This window comes from Physella acuta, unplaced genomic scaffold (genome assembly GCF_028476545.2).
Source record: "Physella acuta isolate Inbredline_101_S28 unplaced genomic scaffold, ASM2847654v3 ptg000820l, whole genome shotgun sequence".
Classification (NCBI taxonomy): domain Eukaryota; kingdom Metazoa; phylum Mollusca; class Gastropoda; family Physidae; genus Physella; species Physella acuta.
This window is the reverse complement of record NW_026732338.1, coordinates 587,714-614,423: the sequence shown is the minus strand read 5'-3', so window position 1 is coordinate 614,423 and position 26,710 is coordinate 587,714. Positions and strand designations below refer to the sequence as shown.

General features: G+C 33.3%; 2 protein-coding genes across 4 annotated transcripts in view; both read left to right on the top strand.

Moving 5' to 3' along the window:
- LOC131951663 (contactin) overlaps positions 1-10,649 on the top strand; it is a 31,809-nt gene extending 21,160 nt beyond the window's left edge. The window contains exons 18-29 of the mRNA XM_059314012.1: positions 1,346-1,478; positions 1,777-1,941; positions 2,483-2,590; positions 2,822-2,958; positions 3,266-3,364; positions 5,377-5,527; positions 5,773-5,894; positions 6,647-6,772; positions 7,124-7,187; positions 7,773-7,888; positions 8,473-8,656; positions 9,590-10,649. Coding sequence (XP_059169995.1) covers positions 1,346-1,478; positions 1,777-1,941; positions 2,483-2,590; positions 2,822-2,958; positions 3,266-3,364; positions 5,377-5,527; positions 5,773-5,894; positions 6,647-6,772; positions 7,124-7,187; positions 7,773-7,888; positions 8,473-8,656; positions 9,590-9,738 — 1,554 coding nt within the window. The 3' untranslated portion in view covers positions 9,739-10,649. The remainder of the gene's footprint in view (positions 1-1,345; positions 1,479-1,776; positions 1,942-2,482; positions 2,591-2,821; positions 2,959-3,265; positions 3,365-5,376; positions 5,528-5,772; positions 5,895-6,646; positions 6,773-7,123; positions 7,188-7,772; positions 7,889-8,472; positions 8,657-9,589) is intronic.
- A 2,665-nt stretch (positions 10,650-13,314) lies between these two features.
- On the top strand, positions 13,315-26,141 carry LOC131951664 (acyl-CoA-binding domain-containing protein 5). 3 transcript variants are annotated; one of them, XM_059314015.1, is made up of 9 exons: positions 13,315-13,392; positions 19,265-19,385; positions 19,714-19,786; positions 21,234-21,384; positions 22,770-22,951; positions 23,261-23,570; positions 23,950-24,131; positions 24,275-24,378; positions 24,737-26,141. In XM_059314015.1, exons 1-9 carry the CDS (start codon positions 13,326-13,328, stop codon positions 24,744-24,746), a joined length of 1,200 nt encoding a protein of 399 aa, XP_059169998.1. In that variant the 5' UTR covers positions 13,315-13,325; the 3' UTR covers positions 24,747-26,141. The 3 variants fall into 3 exon arrangements, with proteins under 3 accessions (XP_059169998.1, XP_059169997.1, XP_059169996.1); XM_059314014.1 differs by having other exon boundaries at positions 19,714-19,825; positions 23,261-23,561; positions 23,947-24,131; XM_059314013.1 differs by having other exon boundaries at positions 19,714-19,825.
- The last annotated feature ends 569 nt before the right edge of the window (positions 26,142-26,710 follow it).

Sequence of the window (26,710 nt, the reverse complement as noted above, 5' to 3'; positions counted from 1 at the left end):
TTTTGTAGAAAGTCAGCTTTAACAATATACAATGATTTGATATAAAATATACAGTGTGTGTGTGTGTACAGAGGTAAATATGCTATGGGCTGGTGGGGTCAAAGCTGGTGGGGGTTAGGGTGGGGTAAGACTTAAAACTTGTGCATAACTTGTGCATGCAGTGGGGACACTGGCATATGCTCTTGTACCTGCTGGGTGTTAGCCAATGGTTCACTCCATGCTGGATGTTAGCCAATGGGTCACCACCTGCTGGGTGTTAGCCAATGGGTCACCACCTGCTGGGTGTTAGTCAATGGGTCACCAGCTGTTAGGTGTTAGCCAATGGGTCACCAGCTGTTGGGTGTTAGCCAATGGGTCACCACCTGCTGGGTGTTAGCCAATGTGTCACTACCTTCTGGGTGTTAGCCAATGGGTCACCACCTGCTGGGTGTTAGTCAATGGGTCACCACCTGCTGGGTGTTAGTCAATGGGTCACCAGCTGTTAGGTGTTAGTCAATGGGTCACCAGCTGTTGGGTGTTAGCCAATGGGTCACCACCTGTTGGGTGTTAGCCAATGGGTCACCACCTGCTGGGTGTTAGCCAATGGGTCATCACCTGCTGTGTTAGCCAATGGGTCACTACCTGCTGGGTGTTAGCCAATAGGTCACCACCTGCTGGGTGTTAGCCAGTGGGTCACCACCTGCTGGGTGTTAGCCAATGGGTCATCACCTGCTGTGTTAGCCAATGGGTCACTACCTGCTGGGTGTTAGCCAATGGGTCACCAGCTGTTGGGTGTTCGCCAATGGGGCACCAGCTGTTGGGTGTTAGCCAATGGGTCACCTCCTGTTGGGTGTTAGCCAATGGGTCACCACCTGTTTGGTGTTAGCCAATGGGTCACCAGCTGTTGGGTGTTAGCCAATGGGTCACCAGCTGTTGGGTGTTAGCCAATGGGTCACCAGCTGTTGGGTGTTAGCCAATGGGTCACCACCTGTTTGGTGTTAGCCAATGGGTCACCACCTGCTGGGTGTTAGCCAATGGGTCACCACCTGCTGGATGTTAGCCAATGAGTCACCACCTGTTGGGTGTTAGCCAATGGATCACTATCTGCTGGGTGTTAGCCAATGGGTCACCACCTGTTGGGTGTTAGCCAATGGGTCACCACCTGTTGGGTGTTAGCCAATGGATCACTATCTGCTGGGTGTTAGCCAATGGGTCACTACCTGCTGTGTTAGCCAAAGGGTCACCAAGTCTAACTTAATTGTCTAGTCCTCACCATGCTTGTAATGAAACTTGATGAGATATAAAATTAACTTGATTGTATTATGCAGCTTGATGTTAAATAAAATGAGTTTGCTGCTTTAATCAGGTACAAGATGCCACCCCAGGTAGTAATGGACTTTACATCTTAAATGCCCAATTCAGGCATGAAGGAGTTTACATCTGCAATTCTAGAACACCATTCAATACTGATACCAAGTCTGCCTATATCAAAGTTAATGGTAAGTCACTTTTTTAAGGAAAAACTCAAATGTAAAAAAAGTAAAACGTTAATGTGTGACCAATTAAAAAAATAAATTCTGTTTTAATTTAATTTTTTCTACCTCATTGGGGGTGGGAACAAGGGTGGTGGACATGAGAGATGTCTGAAAGAAACACTTGCAGTGATTATAATTTGTTTTCTAGTTTTTGTTTTAAAGGAAATAAAAGCTAGGTTTTTAAAAAATATTTTATATGATTGTTACAACCGAGATGTTTGCAAATTTTACTGCCAGCTGATCTGTGTGTGATCTATCCCAGGCCCACCTAAACAGCCAGCAGGTGTTCACAGTTTTGGCGAGTCAACAACCACAAACTCAACTGTCATAGCCTGGACAGCAGGTGCCGACAGCGGCTCTCCAATCACAGAGCACCTGATTCAAGCTGCCAATGAGTTCACACCAGATGAATGGACTGACATGACCAGTAAGTCTAGCCCAAACTTGTCAAAGCTGTCTTGTGTAGATTAAAACATACTTGTGATATTAAAAAAACTTTCTTAACATATCATTAATTGAGATCATTGAGGAGGTATTTTTTAATTTTTAGTGTTAATTATTTTATATAGACCTGTAACATTGTAAGTAGCTTTATCTGATGCTTATTTCTTAATACACCCTGAGTCCTCTCATAGCTCCTGATTTTAGCATGGGTGGAAATATGATTGGATTTTTTTTTCCTGGGTCATTGTGGGGTCGAATAGTTTGAGCCTGTATTGAATAAAGAGTTACATATTAAAAATGAATTTTATCATCATCAAGTTAGCACCAGTTTGTCCTCTCTGTAGCTATAGCTTCTGCTTGTTGGAACATTAATTGTTCTGGAGCACAGAGAAGCTCATTATACTCACAGACTCCCATGTTCTCCCACTGCTCATTAGAAGAATGTAAAAATCAATGCTTGTCCAGAGCAACTAGTTAGGCTAGTGTGACATATTATTATAAATGTAAGTATTTTGTACTCACAGCCATAAAGGTGTCAGACAGCTACAGAACAAATGACCCAGTAGAAAACAAACACTCAGCTACTGTTGAGGGGCTCAATCCTGGCACGGGCTACACATTTAGAGTGCTAGGTAAGGTTATCCAGTAAGGTACAGAGCTCAAAGAGAACATTTTGATGTCTATAATATTTTGTTGGTCCAAAATGATACATAAATACTAATTATATTTATTGAATGGGGTCGGCAGATGAATTACTCACATTTAATACTGGACTACAGTTAATTCACTGTATCTTGCTGAACTAGCATACTGACATACGTGTTATGAGAAGATTAATGTGAAATGATTTCTGTCACATGCAGCACGTAATGTTCATGGATATGGAGAGCCAAGTGATCGGTCTACCATGATCCAAACACTCCAAGCTGCCCCTGCTGTCTTTCCCAAAGAGCTTCGAGGTGGTGGAGGATCTGTTGGAGATCTGACCATACGATGGAATGTAAATATCCTACTTTAGATTGTAAATTGGTTTCAAAAATTGGAATGTTTCTATGGGGTGTAAATATCCTACTTTAGATTGTAAAATGGTTTCAAAAATCAGAATATTTCAATGTAAATAATGTACGAATAAAAGTGTACATAAAAACATATTTTACTCTGTAATAATAGGTGTACATTAAACTGAACAGAACACAGTGTATTTAAAAAAAATTAATTGGCCTGTAAACGTTTAAGCTTGACATAATTTGCTTGTATACCATAGTTCTAAAGGAAAATGTCTGACTTGCAATGTCTTCAATTGACAGCCTCTGCTGAGGTCTGAATATGGATCAGATACAGTAGGGTACAGAATCTTCTGGAGACCCAAGTCAGAGAGTACAATAGGTGGAGGCATGTGGAGAAAGGTAAACATTTGGTTTTGTTATCTTTCAATCTGCTAATCAAAAACTTGGAAGGTAAACATTTGGTTTTGTTTTCTTTCTATCTGCTAATCAAAAACTTGAAAGGTAAACATTTGTGTAAGCCCTGCTAGGGGGGGATACCTAAAATCTACCCTTCTAGGCTTATCTAACTAACTACCGTCCGGTCAGTGCAAGCCCGGCTAAACCCAGGCTGGTTAATAACCTAACCTTAGTCTAAATAATAAAAACAAAAAAATATTTAACAATTAATAAAATTTATTTACCAAAAATATGGAACCAATGAAAAATCACAAAAAAAGAATAGATAAAAACTACTGACACAAAACAGACAAAACAAAACCAAACAAAACCAAACATGCAACAGAATTATATAAAAAGACAATATAAACCATGACAACAATATAAACGAAATATATACAAACTAGCTAGTTCTATAAACAGGGACATAAACAGTGAGACAGCAGCGCCATAATACGGGACTACACAACTAGATCTAAAAACTACGAACAATTTACGACATGAAACGAAATGATACATTCGCCTTCTAAGTTACAAATAATAATAATACACTCCAGCCGCTCACATTTGGTTTTGTTATCTTTCTATCTGCTAATCAAAAACTTGGAAGGTAAACATTTGGTTTTGTTATCTTTCAATCTGCTAATCAAAAACTTGGAAGGTAAACATTTGGTTTTGTTATCTTTCTATCTGCTAATCAAAAACTTGGAAGGTAAACATTTGGTTTTGTTATCTTTTTATCTGCTAATCAAAAACTTGGAAGGTAAACATTTGGTTTTGTTATCTTTCTATCTGCTAATCAAAAACTTGGAAGGTAAACATTTGGTTTTGTTATCTTTCAATCTGCTAATCAAAAACTTGGAAGGTAAACATTTGGTTTTGTTATCTTTCTATCTGCTAATCAAAAACTTGGAAGGTAAACATTTGGTTTTGTTATCTTTTTATCTGCTAATCAAAAACTTGGAAGGTAAACATTTGGTTTTGTTATCTTTCTATCTGCTAATCAAAAACTTGGAAGGTAAACATTTGTGTAAGCCCTGCTAGGGGGGGATACCTAAAATCTACCCTTCTAGGCTTATCTAACTAACTACCGTCCGGTCAGTGCAAACCCGGCTAAACCCAGGCTGGTTAATAACCTAACCTTAGTCTAAATAATAAAAACAAAAAAATCTTTAACAATTAATAAAACTTATTTACCAAAAATATGGAACCAATGAAAAATCACAAAAAAAGAATAGATAAAAACTACTGACACAAAACAGACAAAACAAAACCAAACAAAACCAAACATGCAACAGAATTATATAAAAAGACACTTAATATAAACCATGACAACAATATAAACGAAATATATACAAACTAGCTAGATCTATAAACAGGGACATAAACAGTGAGACAGCAGCGCCATAATACGGGACTACACAACTAGATCTAAAAACTACGAACAATTTACGACATGAAACGAAATGATACATTCGCCTTCTAAGTTACAAATAATAATAATACACTCCAGCCGCTCACATTTGGTTTTGTTATCTTTCTATCTGCTAATCAAAAATTTGGAAGGTAAACATTTGGTTTTGTTATCTTTCAATCTGCTAATCAAAAACTTGGAAGGTAAACATTTGGTTTTGTTATCTTTCTATCTGCTAATCAAAAACTTGGAAGGTAAACATTTGGTTTTGTTATCTTTCAATTTGCTAATCAAAAACTTGGAAGGTAAACGTTTGGTTTTGTTATCCTTCAATTTGCTAATCTAACTCTGTTTGCCCTAGTGACAATTTTTGCCCAAATGTTACAGTTGGGCACTGTGTTGATATTCCTACATGTTTGATCAAAGAACTATTATTGAAATACAGATAACTTTTAACAATTGTAAACTGGTTAATCCATTTACTCAAGTCTTTTAGAAAGTTATGATGGGCTATGTGGGAATGTTGATATAAATAAAGAGATTGTTAAACTTTTTTTGACAGCAAGAGGTGACAGATCCAAATGTGGAATCATTTGTCACACTTGTGGGTGTGGACAATTATTACCTCCCCTACGAGGTGAAGATCCAAGCCTTCAATGTGATGGGTAGTGGTCCTAACAGTTCTATAGCAGAGGTCATGTCTGCTGATGGCAGTAAGTTGTGCAATGTGTACAGGGGATTGTGCAATATGTACTGGGGATTGTGCAATGTGTACAGGGGATTGTGCAATATGTACAGGGGATTGTGCAATATATACTGGGGATTGTGCAAATATTATGCACTTGAGATTATTCAATATATACTCGAGATTGTGTTTTAATGTTATCCGATATTGTTTGTCTATTATATCAATGATAAAAGTGCCTGTTTACCATTTGGTGCTATTTTACCTTCACAGTACCAATAGCCATACCACTGAATGTCAACACACTTACCATCAATGTATCTGCTATACAAGTATGGTGGGACCCACTACCAGAAGACAGAGAAACTGCCAGAGGAAAAATTCTGGGATACCAAGTAAGTTCATATTTTCCTGGCATATTTTTCTGACATATTTTCCTCGCAGAGATTGACATGAGACTTGAACAAAAGGAGCTTGCTCTAACTGGCATACTTTGAAGCAACCAGCCTGTTACCTCCCTCACTCCAGTGTTATTGGATTAACATTTAACATCTATAATTATAAATGACACTCATTGTTTCTCTATGTAAATGGAAAAGAGGGGTGTAGACTAGTTGTTGACATATTGTAAAACTTGTATTATTTTTATTAAACTTTCCTAGTGCAAGCTGTGGGAATTTTTAGAACCATTTGATCTGTGAATATTACTAGTTTCCAATCATCTGAGTCCTACTAGTTTCCAATCATCTGAGTCCTACTTGTTTCCAATCATCTGGGTGCTGCTTAGTTTACAATCAAACAACTTGATTTAGGTGTTAGTTTTCTGTATTTTTCATGAATGGACTGTACTCACTGTTGCAAACAATGTCTCAAGTTACTCATTTCATGTCATAAACTTCATACAAACTGCTGACATGAAATAAATAAAGTCTTGTTCACACAATGTGCCACACTTCATGGAATCTTTGGCACTATCATTATTGAATCTACTGATCAGCCACCTTTTATCCCAATAGCAAGTTTTCCTCATTTCTTTTTTAAATGCAAGTGCAGAGCATGAAATAAACAATAAAGTATGCCTAAATTGCAATGTTAATTTTCTGAAGGTACTATATCAGTTAATAAATATGACCACTTTTTAACCCAGCTCAATTACTGGAATGAAGAAGAGGATCCAGGCTATTACATGCAGTCCATACGTTACTATGGCAACATTGGAGAGGGAAAGGTCATTGGCTTGGATCACGACATCAATTGTGTTGTAGATGTACAGGTAGGTGTCATCTCATTTACCAACATTCCTGTATTACTGAAACACAAACCTCACATTTTTCTCTCCTACACTCAACAAATACTTGACTCTGAACTTCTTCAAAATGGTTTGTCCCTAGAAAACATTACAGGTTAATGAGGCACTCTCCTATGTGAGAAAGTAAAATGGTGTTAAAAGAGATCAGCTGTAAACAATTTTTCTTAATTAGCAATACCATAAAAATAACTTTTTTATGCTAGTTCTTCTTTTTTTAACTCTCAGAAAATATGTTTTGGTGAAGTGCAACCAATAATTCAATCTTATATTTATGTATGCTAGGTTTTGTGATATTCACTCAATTTTCCATTGCAGGTTTATAACCAAGCTGGTCTTGGGCCTCGCTCAAACTATTACATTATGGAGACATCAAGTTTTCGTAAGTTAACGCTTACATTTCTGCATTTTTTTTAAAACTAAGAGACAATTTCTATAGTAGAAATAGATTTATACTAGTAAGTAAACCACCCGAAACAGGGACATAAATTAAAATGTATGTATGTTAAATTTTAAAAACATCTAAGATGACTATGTACAAATTATGGGACACAAATATGTGCCACTTGTTTTTTTTACCTACACCCTACTGTACATGACATTACATAACTTTTCGTTAGACCAGCACTCCCTTATGTTATAGCCTATACCTTTTTTTAGGAACCAGTCTCCAGCACCAGAAAACCACAATAAAATGGGGTGATTTGTTGTTTACAGCCTGTGCTCTCGTTGTTTTAATAATGATTAGATATAAACTGTAGTGGTATGCTACATTATAATGCACAGCCCTATAAGACAAATTATCACTAAAAGATAAAGAATCATAATGTATTTATTTGGGATTAGTCCGTAGTGGTGAAATTAAAGTACTGAAATTATCCTGTAATTTTTGTATTGCCCCTAATAAAACAGCATTGTTGTTGATTCTTAACATTTATTTTAAATTCAACATTTTTGATCCTCCTAGCACCCTTACATTATCCTGAGGAAGTACGAATCACATCAGTTGGTGCAGGCAGAGCTCATGTCTGGTGGCGAGGTCTAACTATCACATATCTAGAGGAGGATATCACAGGATATCTGGTTAGAAAAACTATTAGAAAAACACAAGTAGTCTTTTTGCATGTACCTAAGATATAAGAAATAATATTGTTTATGGTGGGTTAGCCTTACAGAAAAGTACCAAAACTAAACAAATCTATATACACAGAACCTACTATTTCAGTAGCTACTATTTGATAAGATTAGTATAGCTGAAAACTGTTTTTATCAGGATCATCTACAGTTTGTTGGAATTTAATTTTAAAAAATTATTTATGGCACATTGATAATTTAATTTGAATATTATTAAACAAAAGTTTCCGATAACTTTTTATAGTGGTGAGAAATGTTTGCCTATTAGCGATCCGCATTTTACAACCTAGGAAAGGTGGGGTGGGAGGGGGAGGTGCAACATAACTGAGATGCATGTGACCAGTGTATGATGGTTAAAATTCTTTATTATTGTGGTTTTTTTAAAAGGCAAGAGAAAAAAGAAAAATGTAGATTGGCTTAAATTTCATTCAATTTACTTAAACATGACAGAATTTGTTGAGGATTCGGGTATTTATAGAAACTTTTCTAGAAATACATTTTCCATGCCTCATATAGTTATTTACTTCTAACAGATCTATGTTTGGACAGCAACTGAAAATCCTCGGTCAGCAAGAGAAATTAAGGTTGAAGGAAGATTTGGGGTTTATGAGTATACAATCTCCAATCTTACCAATGATAGGATCTATGCTTTGAGGGTTGCAGGTGATGGTAAAGGAGGTACTGGGAAGAAATCCCCAACAATGTATTTTGCTCTAGGTAAGAAACCTTTAAAATGTTTTTCAAAATTCACAATCACTACCCTTAATACAGTGTCGTCGCTAGGTCGGGTGTCACCCGTTGCAGCACCTCATGGTGTCACCCCCACCCACCCACCAAAGGAAAAAAGTATAGGCTATATATATATATATATATATATATATATATATATTATATATATATATATATATATATATATATATTATATATATATATATATATATATATATATATATATATATATATATATATATATATATATAGTCGGTTATTAATACAGCTGGATGTAAGATTCTTTTCTCTACAGTTTGCATGTTTAAGTTATGGTATCACATATAGCACCCCCCCCCCCACACACACACACACTTATCAGGGTTATCACTTTGTACTTAAAATAAATTTTTACTCTAATTAACTGAAAAAAAGCATATTTATTCTATATATTTTGCTGTATTTTGTCTTGGTGTCACCTGGTGCAATCCGCAATACCCCGCCCCCACCTCGTGACGCCTCTGATATAATATTTCAAGTGGAGAAATCACTTAAACTAAAAGAATTAAAAACCTAGTAATTACTTCTGAAAAAATATTTTTAGCAACCACCCCACAGTATATAATGCTATATAATGATTGCATTGACCACTTGATATTATATATATATAAGTTTGTGGGGCATTTTTATTAATAACAATTACTAGTGTGTCTGCTCATGGAATATTTTGTATTAATTATACATAGGAAATCAAACAATGAACTCTTAAAATAAGTAGCAGAAAGATTGGAAATTAAAACAAAAGTATTGTTCCTATAACAAGACTCTTGTCAAATTTTTAATATTATAGCACTGTTAGTAGCACACATCAGTGACACATCTCTTCTCCTCTAGTCACATACAAGCTATATTTATCCATTGCTATATTTTTTTTTTCTTCAGAGGGCCAAATAATGATAGACTCAAGTTTTGCAGAAACTATTGATGTCTTCTTATCAAGTGCATTAACACCTAAATTATCAATACTTTTTTTTGCTTTAAACATTTGTATTGTTATATTATACATCAAACCTTTTTTTTTAAATCAATAATGAAAGATTAGTGCCTTATTATGTTTTTATTCAGAAAGATAAAAATAAGCTGTGTGAATAACATGTCCTGAATAGCTGTTAAAAATTATTGCAGAATATCATTTTAGAGTATTGCCCTTCTGTGTAATTTTTTAACCCAGTGCTCAGGCTAGGATTGACCTTTGTCCACACAATGACTTTTTATGCTGAAAACATCATAGAACTGTTATAATAATATAATATAGATATACAATAAGTTTTATGTCTAAATGGAAAGCCAATTAATTATATCTTTTCCATCTGATCTAACTCAGAACTCTCCAACTCTTTTGGTATAATAAAATAGGTGACATTAGATTTAGATTGCATTTAGTTGGGTTGTCTTTTTAATAGCAATAAAAAGACTTTTCTTTAATGATATTATTCTACTTAGTGATAGTCTCTAAATTTTAATGTTAATTTGTTTATTTTTCTCCACTGTTTTTGGTTTGTTTTGACTGACTTGCTTATAGCATCATTATGCCAGTGGTTAAAATAACTCTTATAGTTGTGATAATAGAATAGTGTGTTCAGTTTTAGGCTTTGTGTAGACTAAAGTGTTAATATGATCAGGTTGGACAATCCTGAACTGAACTGTGTGTAGATAATAAATAAATGTATGTTCTATGACACAGGAAATCCAAGTTACATTATTTGTATTGTTGTACATTTATAACAAAAAGTTATTGCTTAATTTTTCCTGTGTGCAAAATGTAAATAGTGTAAACTTCACATTACGACAACATTCCATATTATTCTAAATCATTTTTGTATAAGTGTATATTTCATGCGTCAGCCTTCCTCCAGAATGTATTTTTTTAGGTATGGGTGGTCTGGTTTGGTTTTATCAGACAGATTTGTAAAAACTGAATAAACTATAAGAATATACCACATTATTTTATTTGGGCATCTTGAAGTCTTTTTGTGCATGTTAAAAATCTGATGAATGTTTGTGTGTTTTAATTTTGACATTGTGATTGTAAAAGAACCACATTTTAAAGAACGTCCTTAATATGATGGGCTACAACAATCAATGAGAAACTTGTGACTAGGGATTGCACCCGACACAACTGTAGTAATGTGATTGGTGGTTGCCAAGAGCGACCCTTAATGCCCCTGACATCTTGACTGTCATCTAGGGTTGCTCTACCTTATCCATTGCAAAGGATGATCAAAGTACACTTAGGGTTTTATACATGGGCAGTAGTGTGGACAAACCCATGCCCTACAACTAAGGTCCAAGAAATTTAGTGCCAACAATGTTTACATTCAAAAGTTTTCTAGCAAAAAAGTCACACATCTAAAAATGGATGCATGTCAAGTATGTGGCCAGCTCACATGTCAACAAACCTGATTTATTTGTCCACTAGATGAAATTTTTTTTTAAATATTGTGTATCAATACTGAACAGATAAGGTGAGAAGAGGGACTTAATATCCAACTTCTCAACAAAGCTAGTTAGTGGCAATATTTTTAAAAAATCTACAAAACATACACAAATAAATCAATGACATTTGAAATAAATAAAGAGCTTCCCCTAACAACAGGACAGTCAGAATAAAAAAAATGCTGAGGAAGTCCAAAGGTTTGTGAAGATCCAAAATTATGTTTATGGGGCATTTCTCTGTACATCTCAAGCAAACAAATTTCTGGCATTGGAAGGATGTTATTGATAAAGTTTTTATTACAGATGTACGCTTTATTTGGATACAATGGAAAACCCCCCAAACTTTGCACTTTCCCACTTCTCACCAATCTCCCCTAGATATATATATATATATATATATATATATATATATATATATATATATATATATATATATATATATATATATATATATATATTGTAATATTCTTGTTTCTATCAGATGTAATGTGTTTGCTGACACCAAATGTAACGTTTTTCTTCTCTTCTGTTTCTTGCTCTCACTCTCAGACGATCAAAAATTATGAAGAATAATTCATGTTCTGTAAATCTTTATTAGACTATCTTCCTTGACCAGGCATTGTCTGTGTAGCGCATGTTAAAGACTATAGCGCCACCCCGCGTGCTGCATAAATTAGTGGCTAGGGTCGTCGTTTCCCCATCCCCTCGAAGGCTAAACCGTCGGTTTATATACCCCATCCACTAGCGTCTCGGATGACACCTTACTCTCGGCCCAAATTCTAGCGCTTACCTGTGAAAATTTCCCCTGGTTTTGTGCTAACCTACCCCAAATAACTCTATATAAAAACTTAACGCGATCTCCTAAAATTCTAATAAACTTATCATCTGAAACCACAGACAATTCCCTTCACAATGATACAAATCTATATATATAATTCTCTTCTGGGAGACGCTAGAAAACAAGCTGTAAGCGCGCTCCCTACCACCCCCACCCCTACATGGTCTAATGAGCTGTAGTTCACGCTAAAAGTTACCATTCGTAGAGACAGGTTTGGTGACGGCTATTAGGGGCATTTAATTTAGTTTGAAACGATTTTAAACGTAGGGGAGGTAACTAAGATCGAGACTGCTTTCAAGGGGGGGGGGGTGTAGGGTAGGGGTTGGGGGAAAGGAGAGTGGGGTTAGTATCGTTCTTAACGACCTACTGATAGTGTTTTAAAGCAAATATTTTCAGTGGCAGCATTGGTACTGTCGAATTCACAAATTATGAATTACTGAAAAGTAGAAAATAAACAACTAAATAGCGGCGTATGATATGCCGCGGGTCGGCTCGTTACATATAACATCAATACGTTGTTCTTAAACAATAATACTTCAAACACGCAAATAACGTAAAAATATCATCAAATACACCTAATTAAAGTAAATTTCCATAATATTGGCTTGGTCCTAACTAACACAAAGATATTCTAATTAAAGATCCTGCTTGGTTCAATAGTTCTTCCAATTATTATGCTATATTAACAACTATTTATTAAGATGCAAATTTTTCTTCTTGCCCTACTAAGCACTCTTGGCTGATTCCTAAAAATTCACTGCAATATATATTCTAATTTATATATATATATGTATATATATATATATATATATATATATATATATATATATATATATATATACACACACACACATATATGTGTATATATTTGTATATATATAGGCCTAAATATATATATATATATATATATCTATATATATAGTATTATATAGGCCTAAATAAATTTATTTATATATATAGGTCCCTCTCTCTCTCTCTCTATATATATAGGGATATATATATATATATATATATATATATATAGGGATATATATATATATATATATATATATATATATATATATATATAGGCCTATATATATACATTTATATAACATTATATAGTAATATATAGGCCCTAGGTTTCCAATATATAGATCTATATATAAATATTGAATATTGGCCTTTTTGACAAAAGACATTTATTGTCATGATGGCTGGATTTGTTTTTGCTAAACACATTTACTACACATTACTACACATTTACAAATGTACTCCTCATAGGGGGGAGTTGATTTAAAAGCTACTTTTTTATATTATTTATCTGCTTGTTGGTATCTAATACGACCTTTCGATGTAAACAAGATGGCGTCAAGTCCAAAGGAAAAGTTTGATGCTGCTGTAAAAGTTATACGAGGGTTGCCAAAGAATGGTTTGTAGATACTAGTAGATAGGCCTCTATCATTCTGTATTGATATTGTGATCAAATTTTAGTACAATATATAATTGCCTGATCTAGGAAGATCTAGATCTAGTTTACATGTGTTAGGAACTGTTGTTGCAAAAGGTTCAATGAAACAATGATTTTCTTATCTTTCTTCTAGATCTAGATTCTAGGTAAAACTCCATTTCAGCGTATTTTATTCTCCGTTGCTTGTTTACCTCCAGTTGAGCGTATTTTATTATAACAACCGAAACACACCAAAACATTAGGAAAACACGATTTATTTTTTGTATTGTATTTTTGTTTTAGCAAATGAATAAAAATGAATATTTAAAAAGCATGACTTGTTTATTTTTATTGTATTTAAAAAAAAAGGCATTTGTCTTATGGTGAAACTGATACACTGTTAATCATTCTGTTTTATATTTTTGTATTTATGCAATAAATGTACAAACTCTGTGTTTTTTAATTTGACAGTTTTGCTAAAACTGAAAAAAATATTTTACTATAGAGTTGTATGTTATTTAAATTCATAGTAAATCTACCATCCTTCCCTTTTTTGTATGAGTAAATTTCTGACTTTAAAAAAAAAAATGATGTGGGGTCGTCCATAAATGACGTCACACTCGTAAGGGAGAGGGGGGGTCAGCAATTTTGTGACGGTGTGTGGGGAGGGGGTGGGGTTTCAGATGGTGTGACGTCCCTTTTTTGCATTATAAAAAAGCAATGTTAGAAAAACAAGTTTTAGCCGTTATTTCACGTTTTAGAAAACGGTTTTAACAAATTGTAATATGAATTGATCAAAATACTCTATGTTGACAGAGTTCTGACAAGATTTTGGAAAAATTATCGATGTTTTAAGAAAAATTCAACAGAAATTTTGAGGGGGGGGGGGGTTGTAGGCTGAGGTGTGACGTCATTTTAGGGGGGGGGGGGTCTGACTTTTTGCGACGACGTGTAACGGAGGGGGGAGGTAAAAATCGTAAAAAAAAAGCGTGTCGTCACAAAAAGCAAGACCCCCCCCCCCCCCCAAAAAAATGACGTAGCACCATCTGAACCCCCCTTCTCATCACACACCGTCACAAAATTACGGACCCCCCCCTCCCCCTATGAGTGTGACGTCATTTATGGACGACCTCTAACATTTTTTTTTTAAAATGACAACGTGAGTTGTCACAATTTCTCTAACACTCCAAGCCATCAGTCACCAAATTCCACCCCCCCCCCCCCTCGGCCCACTTTCGGCAGCATCATTGTGCCTTTTAGTACTTTTATTCAGTTTAGTTGAAATTGGAACACTTAATTGTACAAAGTGTGCATCTCTATTTTTGTAACCAACAAACAAAGCACTTCAGTCAGTCTCTTTGTTGTTTTTTTATTCATTTGTTAAAACAAAAATACAATACAAATAAATAAGTCGTGTTTTTTAAACATTCATTTTATTCATTTGTGAAAACAGAAATACAATACAAAAAATAAATCGTGTTTTTCTAATGTTTTGGTGTGTTTCGGTTATTATAATAAAATACGCTCAACTGGAGGTAAACAAGCAACGGAGAATAAATTACGCTAAAATGGAGTTTTACCCTAGATCTAATCTAGATCTAGATCTATACTGTAGGTTGAATTATGGATTTTTTAAAATAAAATATTCTGTTATTTCAAATACACCATTAACTTCCTTACCCCTTAAGAGAACATTTGACACCACATTTAAATATCTAGCTTACTCGGTTGACGAGAAAAGAGAGAATTTGAAAATTAGGTAATCTATCGTTTTAGGTACGTAAAATCGCCCTCGACTAGTAATGTGAAAAACAGGTGACTCCTTACATTTTAATAATTATTTCACATTTTGAGGAGGATTTATGTTTTGAAAAATACAAAAATGTTTCCTTGTTTCATTTATGTACCTGTTTTTAAACAATTGAATTAAAACTTTTCAGTAATAAATGAACACCAGCAATGTTTCCAACAGATGCAACCATGCTCATTTACTATAGCAGCCATCTTGTTAAAGTTTTATTTTTATAGACTTATAGCGCGAGATTCAGGCGGAAGTCACTCTATTTTACAAATGGCTGCTGTTTATATAGCAAATCTTGCTTGCAGACACTGCTGTTTAAAGTTAATTTCTGGCCTATATTGATATATTTAGCCATTGATTTAGGTTTATTATTCATTTATCTATAATATTTGACACAAACATATCACAATATACTTCTATTACAGCCTTGACAATGAGGTAACGTTTTGGTACGGGCGTTTTTATGTACCCAAAATGATAGATTACCAAAAAACCAAATCATCTTGTTAGAAATAAAGGCCAATCTATCGTTTTAGGCTTAAGGTATGTAAAATCGCCCGCGGCTAGTAATGTACAAAACAGTTACCTCATTGTCAAGGCTTTAATAGAAGTATATTGTGATGATGCATCTATTCGGACCCGGGTCCCAATAGCGGCTGTGGCTATTGGGACCCGGGTCCGAATAGCTTCGGCCGCTATTGGGACCAGCCAATAGAATTGTTAATATTTAGTTATACAAAAACTCTTTTAAGATGCAGTATATATAGTTTTTGTTGTGATTTTTTTCCTGATATATTGAGATCTTGCTTTAAATACCCGATACGTTATGGCGAGCGGGTGTCGTTAGGTCTATAATATAATTATTGCCTATGGTATGAACGTCTATGTCGAGCGAATGTTGAGCGAATGTTGAGCGCGCATGTAAAAATGTCATTATTTTTATTTATTTTTTTCTTCTGTTAAACGTAATTTGATCAGAGTTTCTTCCGAACTAGATGGATTTTATATAGTAAACATATATATAGTGTCTGCCCCCCCCCCCCCCAAAAATGTTGACAGACCCCCCCCCCCCCCGAAAATTTCAAGTGCCCCCCCCCCCCCCCCCCCCGGAGAAAAAAGTCTGGAAAAAAACACTGAATTTGATTTCATGGTCTATCCGTCCAAATACAACACACACACATTTATATATATATATATATATATAAATTTTAAATTGTATAAAATAGCTCTATAGGCTGCAGACTACAGCTCTTGACTACGAATATCTCGCATGCGTTGTAGTACGCTTTTAAGCAATATGTAACATTTGAACTCACAATGACCATAAATCCGTTTTTCCCTCTTGCTGGGTTGGGAGGGGGGAAACTACGACGACGACAAATCTCGACCAGCTCACAGCAATGGTCTTGCTATGGCGTATGCTATACGCCTTCACTGTTCACATCCAAACCAATCTGACCTCACAGTGACCCTGGCCAGACCGTGTTGGTATTTTTCTCGTGCTGACGAGAAAACAAATAACATCAGCGGGCGATCACTGGAGCAACAATGTTTATAATTGGCGTTTTTTAAAACCTAAATCTAGAAAAAAAATATATATAATCTATTTTTAAAAAAAAATATTTAAAAAAGACACTTATGCAAACAACTCTATGAAATGTTAAACTTAGATAAATACACTTTACTTCACGCAAAAACAAGAGCTTTAATAGGTTCCGATCCCGTAACTGATCAAGAATCGGGAGGTACTGCGTTCTCCACTCGACCACGACGTCTTACGGTAATAATAATTATTTAATGATTTTTGTATATGCAGCTAAATATAGGGTATTTAGAAATAGCAACACAAGAACTAACGCTACCTAATCCACATAACTAATTACAATAAAAGACAACAAAATACGAGCAAATCCACAAGAAAAATCAAATAAGCATAAAAGGTATAATTTTAATACAGGTTGTACAAGTGCTTAACGAACTTATTGCCGGGTCCCAATAGCGGCCGAGGCTATTAGGACCCGGGTCCCAATAGCGGCCGTGGCTATTGGGACCCGGGTCCGAATAGCCACTTCCATATTGTGATATATTTGTGTCAAATATTATAGATAAATCAATAATAAACTTAAATCAACGGCTAGGCCTAAATATATCAATATAGCAAGAAATTAACTTTAAACAGCAGTGTTTGCGAGCAGGATTTGCTATATAAAAAGCAGCCATCTGTAAGTCTACAATAAAAAAAATAATAAACAAGATGGCTGCTATAGTAAATGAGCATGGTTGCATCTGTTGGAAACATCGCTAGTCTACATTTATTACTGAAAAGTTTTAATTCAGTTGTTTAAAAAACAGGTAAATAAATGAAACAAGGAAACATTTTTGTATTTTTCAAAACATAAATCCTCCTCAAAATGTGAAATAATTATTAAAATTTAAGGAGTCACCTGTTTTTCACATTACTAGTCATGGGCAATTTTACGTACCTAAAACGATAGATTACCCCTTATTTTATATTCTAGTCCGGCTCATTGCTTACCTTAGAATGCCAGAAAAAATCGCAAGATTCGTGGTTATAAATAATGAGAGGATTTGTAGTGGAGCACTCTCTGTAAAAACTGACTAACGGGGAAAACAGCCAGACTAACTCTAAATTAATATATAATTGATATATTTACCTTGTATATTTACAATTTACAGTATTATTGATTACTTTTTCCAAAATCTTACTCGAAGATGAGGCAGACATTTCTATCGGCTATTTTTAGTATTGTGACGTCATTGTTACGCTAGTTACCTGACAGAAACAACAAGTTCAAAAGCATATACTATAAAAAATAGGGCGGAAAATAGATCACATTCTCAAACATCTATTACTCTACTTTTAGGGTCAATTTTCAAAGTAACAAATATTGACATTTTATATATCAGTTTTGTTGCATCTGTATTCTGCCCTAGCTAAGTTCTGTGTTTGAGTAGGGGGTCTAGAAAAACATTAGGCCTATGAGCTAGAGAACTGTCTAAAAATATTTGAAACTATGTTGTTATCTTATAGATCTAGGCCCCTATGTACAATCCTTTAAAATACTTTAAAATATATATATATAATTCTCTTCATGGAGGGACCATGCGCCACATATACGCACACCGCCCAGGCCCCTCCCTTGCTCTCCAGGCAGACCATATCGCTACCACCCCCACCCCACAATTGTAGAGCCGGTTTGAATTAGTGACGGCTATTAGGGGCAGATAATTTAGTTTTTAAACTATTTGAAACTAAGGAGAGGTGGTAACAAGTTCTGCTTGATCTTTTCATTGTCGTCTGTAAACTGTCATCACGGGCGACTGCTTACACTGGGGTGGGAGGAGGGAGGAGAGGAAAGTAATGTTGAGGATAATCGTCCTTCACGAGCTACTGATTGTGTTTAAAGCAAAATATTTTCAGTCGCAGCTTTGGGTAGTGTTGAATTCACAAATTATGAATTACTGAAAAATACTAAATAAAACAACTAAATAGCGGTGTATGCTACATCACGGGTCAGCTTGTATTAATTATTGTTTGCGGATTGTTACAAAGATAATAAAGTCTACTAATAAAATATCTTGAAAAGTAAAGAAATAAATTATAATTCATTTAAAAAATGTGTGGCACCCCTGTAAATGGGTGCTCTCTTATTTCAGTGCTTTGCATAATTTTTATGTCTTGGACAACATACTGCTTTTCTTGTGTGTCTTTCTCACACTACACATATCTATCACACCAAGCAAATCTAATAGCAGATAATTTATACTTACCATCCTACGAAAATACAAGTTAGCCCTGCAATGTCCTTCAGCAACTATCTCTTTTTACCATTAGCCCAGTCACATATATTAATGCCCCATAACAGAGACATCTACACCATCACTCTAATCTTAAGTTTTTTTTTGCTAATATACAAAAATCTGATATGGCTAACTTTAATAGTGCTGATTTCCTTGATTAATATTGATTTTGAGTCCTTGTATATTTATAATACCATGTCAGTTTGTTCAGTTTTGGGATTTTTTCCTCAGGTTCCTTTCAACCTTCACATGAGCTTATGTTAAAGTTTTATAGCTATTATAAACAAGCTACTGAAGGGCCATGCACCTCTGCTAAACCAGGCTTTTGGGATTTAGTCAACAGAAAAAAATGGTTGGTTCTAAATTCATGTTTCACATAGACAAGCAGTTTCATTGTGGGCTATGATAAAATGAAATTCTTAGCAGCAAATAGGTTTTTCATTCTGCATTCTCCTATTCAACTTTTTTTACTTTAGGCTATTCCAACTTGTGTATTTAATACAATAAATCACATTTTTTGTTTTTTGAGCTCAAGAAGTTAGAATATGTATGTTAAAGAAGTCTACAACATACACTAATGGGTTTGAATCATGAACTGAACATGAGACTTTGGGTGCACTCAACCACACTGTCCCAATAAACTCTACAAGTTCTGATTTAATAAAATTCCTATTTTGTAGGGAAGCTTGGTCAAGTTTAGGTAATATGGATGGTGAAAAGGCTATGCTGTTGTACGTGGATGAGTTGAAAAAAGTGAGCATTAATGTCCGGAAAGTTTACTATCCACCACAGGTACTGATAATGGCAAGCCTCAAATTTTGTTTTGGAATGTTATGAAGTTAACAAATCATTTATATTTATGTCAAATTGTATAACTAAATTATGTCACAGGACACATAACTCTCTGGGACCATGAAGTGATTACGCTTAATTTTTCATAATATAGAAGCTACATTTATTTAAATTGTTTGCTGCATTTTACTAATTATGTACTAAAATAGTTTGTGTTTTAAGTTTTTGAAGAAATTGTAAGTCTCATTTTATCTGAATTATAATATTTATAGTTTCCTATTTTTTAACATTTTAAACAAATTATTTATTCTGTCTTTAAGTTTATTTTTTCTGTTCTGTTTTTTTTTTATATACTAACAAGACACATTATTAGGTACTTAAATTCAAGATGCGCTACACTAAATTGCTTTATTGTATTATGTCTAAAAGAAAATGTAATCCTTCTATAAAATCTTCTTTCATTTATTTCCTAAGTTAACCTAGATCTTGCTTATTTTCTTTTACACACAACCCTGATTGCTTATCTACTGCACTATTTTGGCCCTCGACATGTTTGCTTTCTATTTTATCTTTTTTTTTTTTACTTTTAATTATTGCACTTTTTTCTTACATTTAAATTCCTACTTAGTCAGTTCCTAAGAATACTGGTTAAAGTATAGCTAAATGCATTCTAATGAGGCTTGTCATTATTGGTACATTGATTTGTTTTCTTTTTCTATCTTTTAGATGGTATCAATGTTGTTAATCATAGTTAACAATTGTTTCCTACTTAACTATCACACAACTATTGGAAATATACACCATTTGGTTGTATTGTTATCTCTTTAAACTAATAGTAAAAACTTTTTACACTTCTTAATCAATTAAAAAGTTTTTAAGTCCAAATATAAAAACAAGCTTAAAACCTGAAATTCCACTTACCATTTTATGTGATGAAAATGTTGCACAACTTTTGCCTGTCCATATTATTCTCCAACAAAAGTAAAAATCTGACTTATATTCTGCTTCATTTTTTGACAAATTGTATGTGCAATTAAGAGAGCTGCATTAATGATTGCCTTTAAAATGCAGTGACCCTTTTTTTAATGGAAGCCAATACTGTATACTCAACATAATTGTAAAATTTCATATTTCAAGTCAAACTAAAAAACAGATGGTTGTTGTTTTTTCTTTTATATAATGCTGTAAGTTTTACTTTACCTGATGAAAATATACCTACCTTTTTTTAAGCTAAAGCAAAAAAGCAAGCTTTTAAAAGTGAACTAGGCACAAATGACAGTTTGTATTTAAGATTAGAATTCTTAGTCAGTTTTTTATGTCACCATAAGAAAATATGATCATATTTTTTAAAGATATAATGTTTTTGGTAAATTTTTCAACTTATTTTATTTTCTAACAAACTTGACAGATTGTTGAGACTATGCCACAGACCAATGATGTGTCAGAGTTTTTACAAAAGTTGGATAATTTTTATGAAATGGTGGATGAACAGGAAAGCTTCAATGACAATAAACATGTAGAACAAGCTGGCTTGAATGGGTTAATAGCAGTTATGAAAGGTACATGCTCTGTAATGACATTGAGGAAATGTTTATGTCTATGTAATGAAAGCAAAGATTTTGCTAAAAATGATAAATAATCCCTTTATTATTACTGCAGTAGTAATTGCCAAATCTTTATTGTTGAGTAGTTCTGTGTGGTTCAGTAGTAAAGTACTTGACTGCTAACTAAAAGACACAAGCTCAAATAACAGATTTGATTGTCTAGTCCTCCCTGAGTCCACTCACCTCTAATGGGTTCTAGAATTATGTTAGGAAAGTAAAGGCAACTGGGCATAGTGCTGACCACATCATTCCTCCATATGTTATGGTCAAGAAACATGAGCTCTGCTTCATCAGTCTGATAGGGGAACTTTACTTAGTCAAGTACTTAGATTTGCCTAAACTAAGTCATTAAGTAGAAAAAAGTTTTCCAGTTGAAAATATTTGCAACTAGTGAACAAGTTCCCTTTTTGAACCTAACAGTTCATGGGGTAAGTGTAGTAGAGTTCACTTGTTTCTGTGACCTTGGCATGTGAAGTTAGTGTTTAATTTATGTTTAGAAAATTCCAAAATTATTTGAATTTTAATGATTATTTATTTGTATGCACAATGAACAATTTAATATGATTTTATTAGATTATAAAATATATAAAGAAATCTTTCATCCATGTTATCACTTATTTCATTATTTTTAACTTCAATATTTTCCATTATTTTTGTTATAGAAAAAAAAAATTGGGTCATTATCAGAGTGTAGCAAAGAATTTCAATTTTGTTCCTAATACTTAAAATCTGATAACTGCATTTTTCCCTTTAATTTGATGCCTAGTTTAAATACTTATGTTAGTAGCCTAGAAAATGCTTTTTAAAAGAATTATTTTTTTTTAAATGTATGCCTTTAAAAAAACTTTTTTTTTCTTTCCTATGCAACTATTTGGCTCTCCTTGTAGTTTTTTTACAATGGAAGTGTCTTGTTTAATGATTTAGAATATTTTTCCAGTACTATTACACATTTCAAGTGTCTCAGCTGTTATAGCAACATAAATAGGGGTTCAGATAAACAAAAATAAATAAGCTGTGAATTTCTGGTCAAAATATAAATAAATATATATATACAGTAAGTTAGGGATAATTAACTCTCTTTATAAAATGTTTAGATCATGGATAAAGAGTTATCTCTTTATTGAGTTATATCTTTAAGCGTAGGAAAGTCAGACTTTAAAACTACATTGACCACACAGTCTTTATGTTGAAACTACAAAACCACAAATAAAAATGTTCTATTTTTTTATTTGTAGCACTGAGTGTGATATAAATATTACAAATATAATGTAGATCTAAATAATGCAAGGGTGGTAAGTGAACAAATTTTAAAGTGCAAACTTTTTGTTTTATTTTCCTAGATGTGCGTGGAGAAGTTGAGAATTTATGCATAGAATATGATAATCATATTGTAGATAAAAATAATGCAGGAAAAAGTGGAGAATGGGAAGAGCTAGATAATGAGTTGTCTAATACTTCAATTGTTGATGCAAGTGATAGTGAAACTGATGAATTTTGTGATACTTCGGATGAACCACTAGAGGTATTTTACACATCTTATTCAGTGTTATCTTTTTTATGAAAATTAGACTCAAGCATTCTAGTTTCCACAATTCAGCAAAGGTTCATGGACTCTATCTAATCCTTAATCTAATCTTACTCAAACTTACAAGTCAATTATTTTCCTAACTTTTTAGATATTTCTGTTTCATTTCTTTTTCTTAAACCATATTTTTTAATCACATTGTATCTTAAAAATTAGAAAACTTGTGTTTTTTTTTTTAAATATAGAAATATAGATATTTCCATGCATTGAATATAATAATGATATAATATTGAAATTGTTTTCCAGTCGGTTCATCTTGATGACACAGCAGTAGTGGTTGAAACATCCACTCCAGTGGTGAGGAATAAAACTGTTCACTTTGACACAAGGCCAGTTACCTATAAAGATAGTGAGACTGTGATTTGTCAGGAAAATTCAACCAGTTTCTCCCAAGTTCACATTGAAAAAACATCTTCATCTCAACGTTCCAATAACACTAATACTTCTCCAGACCCTTCTCAACATCAACAGGAAGATAAAGTGGTCAACAGGATATTGAGAGAGAGTAAAGAGATGACACGTGGGACAAGAGATGCTGGTAGACACACTCACATTGGTGAGTGGATGCAAATATTTCTTCTCCCCCCCCCCCCCCCCCCCACCCTTTTTATAACACATGCATCCTCTTCTATTTTATCCTTAGTCCACTTGTCTGAAGCTACAAATATTTAATAAGGAAAGTTTTAGGTACTGAGAGCTCGTGGTTCACATATAACCTTTATGGTTTGAGAGACCTACTTAATTTTACATTTACTTGCACCACCTTATAGTTGAAATATTTAAGAGGCTGTTGAAATTTTGCTTATAATCCTTATATTGGGACCAGGTTTTTGTATAATCCTGTCTAATCTGGTGGTTGTAACAAATGTACTACCATGTTTCAGAGCATTTCTTTCAAAAACAGTTTTCATTTTTTCCCTTAAATTTCTAACCAGACATGAGGCAAGCAAATGGTGAGTTGCCAGGGTCATCCACTTACCATAAAAGTCATCAGCCGGTTAAATGTTGTAGTGTAAATGAGAAAATGAGTCTAACTGTGCAAAGACTTCAACAAGATGTCAAAGAAGCTCAAAAGAGAATTCGTCATTTGGAACACAAAGTGGTGGCTAATAAAATGGTACATACATTTGAAAAATAAAAATATTAAAAGAATTAACTGCATAATCTGTATTTTTTATTAAATACTTTTAAGGAATTGTAGTTTTATACTATATTATGTAACTGATATTGAAAAACATTTTTATAATAATACATTTTCAGTGGTGGTGGCCATTTCCAGAGTTATCTGTGAAATCTGCAGTGATTATTCTCTTATGGCCTGTCATCCTACATCTAACTTTGCGATATATTCAGCAAAGGCACAGGTATACCTTGTTTTATTGTTAATTAATATATTTTAAATGTTTATTATTTAGTTATTGCTTTATGGTTTTATATTTTTTAAATTCTTTGCAAAATCACTACTTGTACTTATTGTCTAATAAAATTCATAATACTAAGATATCTCTATTTTGTATTGTTTTAATAAACAAAATTAATTTAGATAGGAAATTACTAATAAATAGTTAATTAATAAGAATGAACTACATTAGACAGGAAATTAGACAGTTGAAAATGAAATATCTGCTTACAGTTCTGTATTTAAAACAAAGGTTTACTTGGAAGTTTATCTTGAATATATTATGAATTAGATTATAGTTTTAAATATTATTTTTTCCCCAGAAAACAATAAGCACTCAGGAAAAAGATTCAAGAAAAATGTACATAACAAATTAGACACCCATGTTGTTATGACAATAAAGCTCCAGTATTTTTATAGTTTTGTAATTTTGTAAAATGTTGACCTTTCTACCTTGTACTGGAAAATGACACTTCTTGTTCTAAAAATACATGAAGTTGTGGCTGTGATAAAAATTTGGTGTAGACAAAAACCACCAAATGAAACTTTGTTAACCTGCTTTGTCTTAACTGGTCCAGTAATTGAGTGTATAGACAATATTCGTGATGTAAGAACTTGAAAGAAGAACCAGCTTGTTTTACTTCAGTAGAGTTCTTGTCATTTTGGTCAGCTAGGGATTTACATTTATTCAAACTTGAACTATTCATCAATCAATGTTTTAAGTTACTAATGGTGTATTTTAAAAAGTTGTATCCATAGCGTGCAAATAGTTTGATCACATTAGCTCAAGTCAAATCCAGTTTAAAATCTGTTAATTGTGGATGATCCAATTGCAATGTCTTTACTCAATGTACTAATTCATGACAGTTGCTGATGATGTAAGTTGCATATATTGTTATATTGTTACATAAAACAACAGTACATTCCCAATGGAGGGTTTTTAATTTGTCAACCCAAGTCATTTTTTGTATTTGTTGACATGCATTTGAAAATTATCCTATTTTTTAATGGCTGAAATTCTTAGTGTCTAATCTTCTTTCTTTATTATTATCAAGACACTGAGATTCAATTATTTTATTAAGTTAATGAATAAATAAATAATCCATTTCAGGGGTTTTATTTTGTTGATATTTTCATTCATCAATAAAATGTTAGTCTAGTAACAAATCCAATGTTTCCATTCACTTGAAAGCACTCTTGAAATCATGTGACCCCTTTTCTATAGCGAGTCACGCATAAAACTAACATCTCTTGATTCATCATTATGAGTTTAACAGCCAATTACATTCAGTCAATTTTTATTTTCAGTGAATTCAATGCCATACTCAAAATACTGTGACAGTAAAATGACAATCCATTATGTTTATAATTATTATATAATAAGCAAGCGATGTTATTCTTATTAGCATAAATACAACACAGTGTAATACACTGTCATCAGCTTTAGGGTTAAAGTTTTATGACAATAAGCTCATTATAATCAGCCATTTGATTAAGCTATTTGTTCACATGCCATTTATGTTTTCTTAATTTGTCATGACATGTAAAATACAGAAAATTACTATGGGCTTTCAAAATTATTTATTTTAAGAATGATTTGTATTCTTCTTAACTGATCTAGGCCATATGAAATTTTTTTCTTTGAATGCTGAAAATTAAAATCTATTTTTAATTTTAAGAACAGAAATTATCCTTTTGTTTTAAAATTGGTGATTTCCCCCCCCCCCCCCCCCCCCAAGAATGCATATCAATGTTATATTTTTATATCAGTGTGTGTGTTGTGTTGTTTAACTGTGGACAGCTTGATATCTTATTATGATGTGCAAATAATGTAACAGAGTAGCTCACAAAATGTAAAGGTAAATGTCTCAGTCAGCCAATTCAAGTGCCATACATGTAATAGAAAATTGTATTTACATTAAAATATTAATGAACTGTTTACCATTATTACCATGTACTTTTTAAATGTATATACATAATTCAATTGCAGACTTTTCTTTATGTGATGGCTATGTTATGGGCTTGTGTTTTCTATTTTGTCAATAAAAGTTGATTAAAACAAAATATTACAATTAAAAGAGCTGAATTTGATTATGTATACTATCGCATAAAATAAGTGAACAGCCTTCAATTTCAGCATTAGTTTGATAAGCAGCTACAAACATTGAATAACCCCTGAATAGAATGTTAATCTTTAGATATAGATAAAACAATGTGCCAGTTGCCCTACCTCTAATGACACTTTAAGTAGGGTTAATGAGGTCATCAAGAAAATTTCTTTTAATAAAAAATAATTT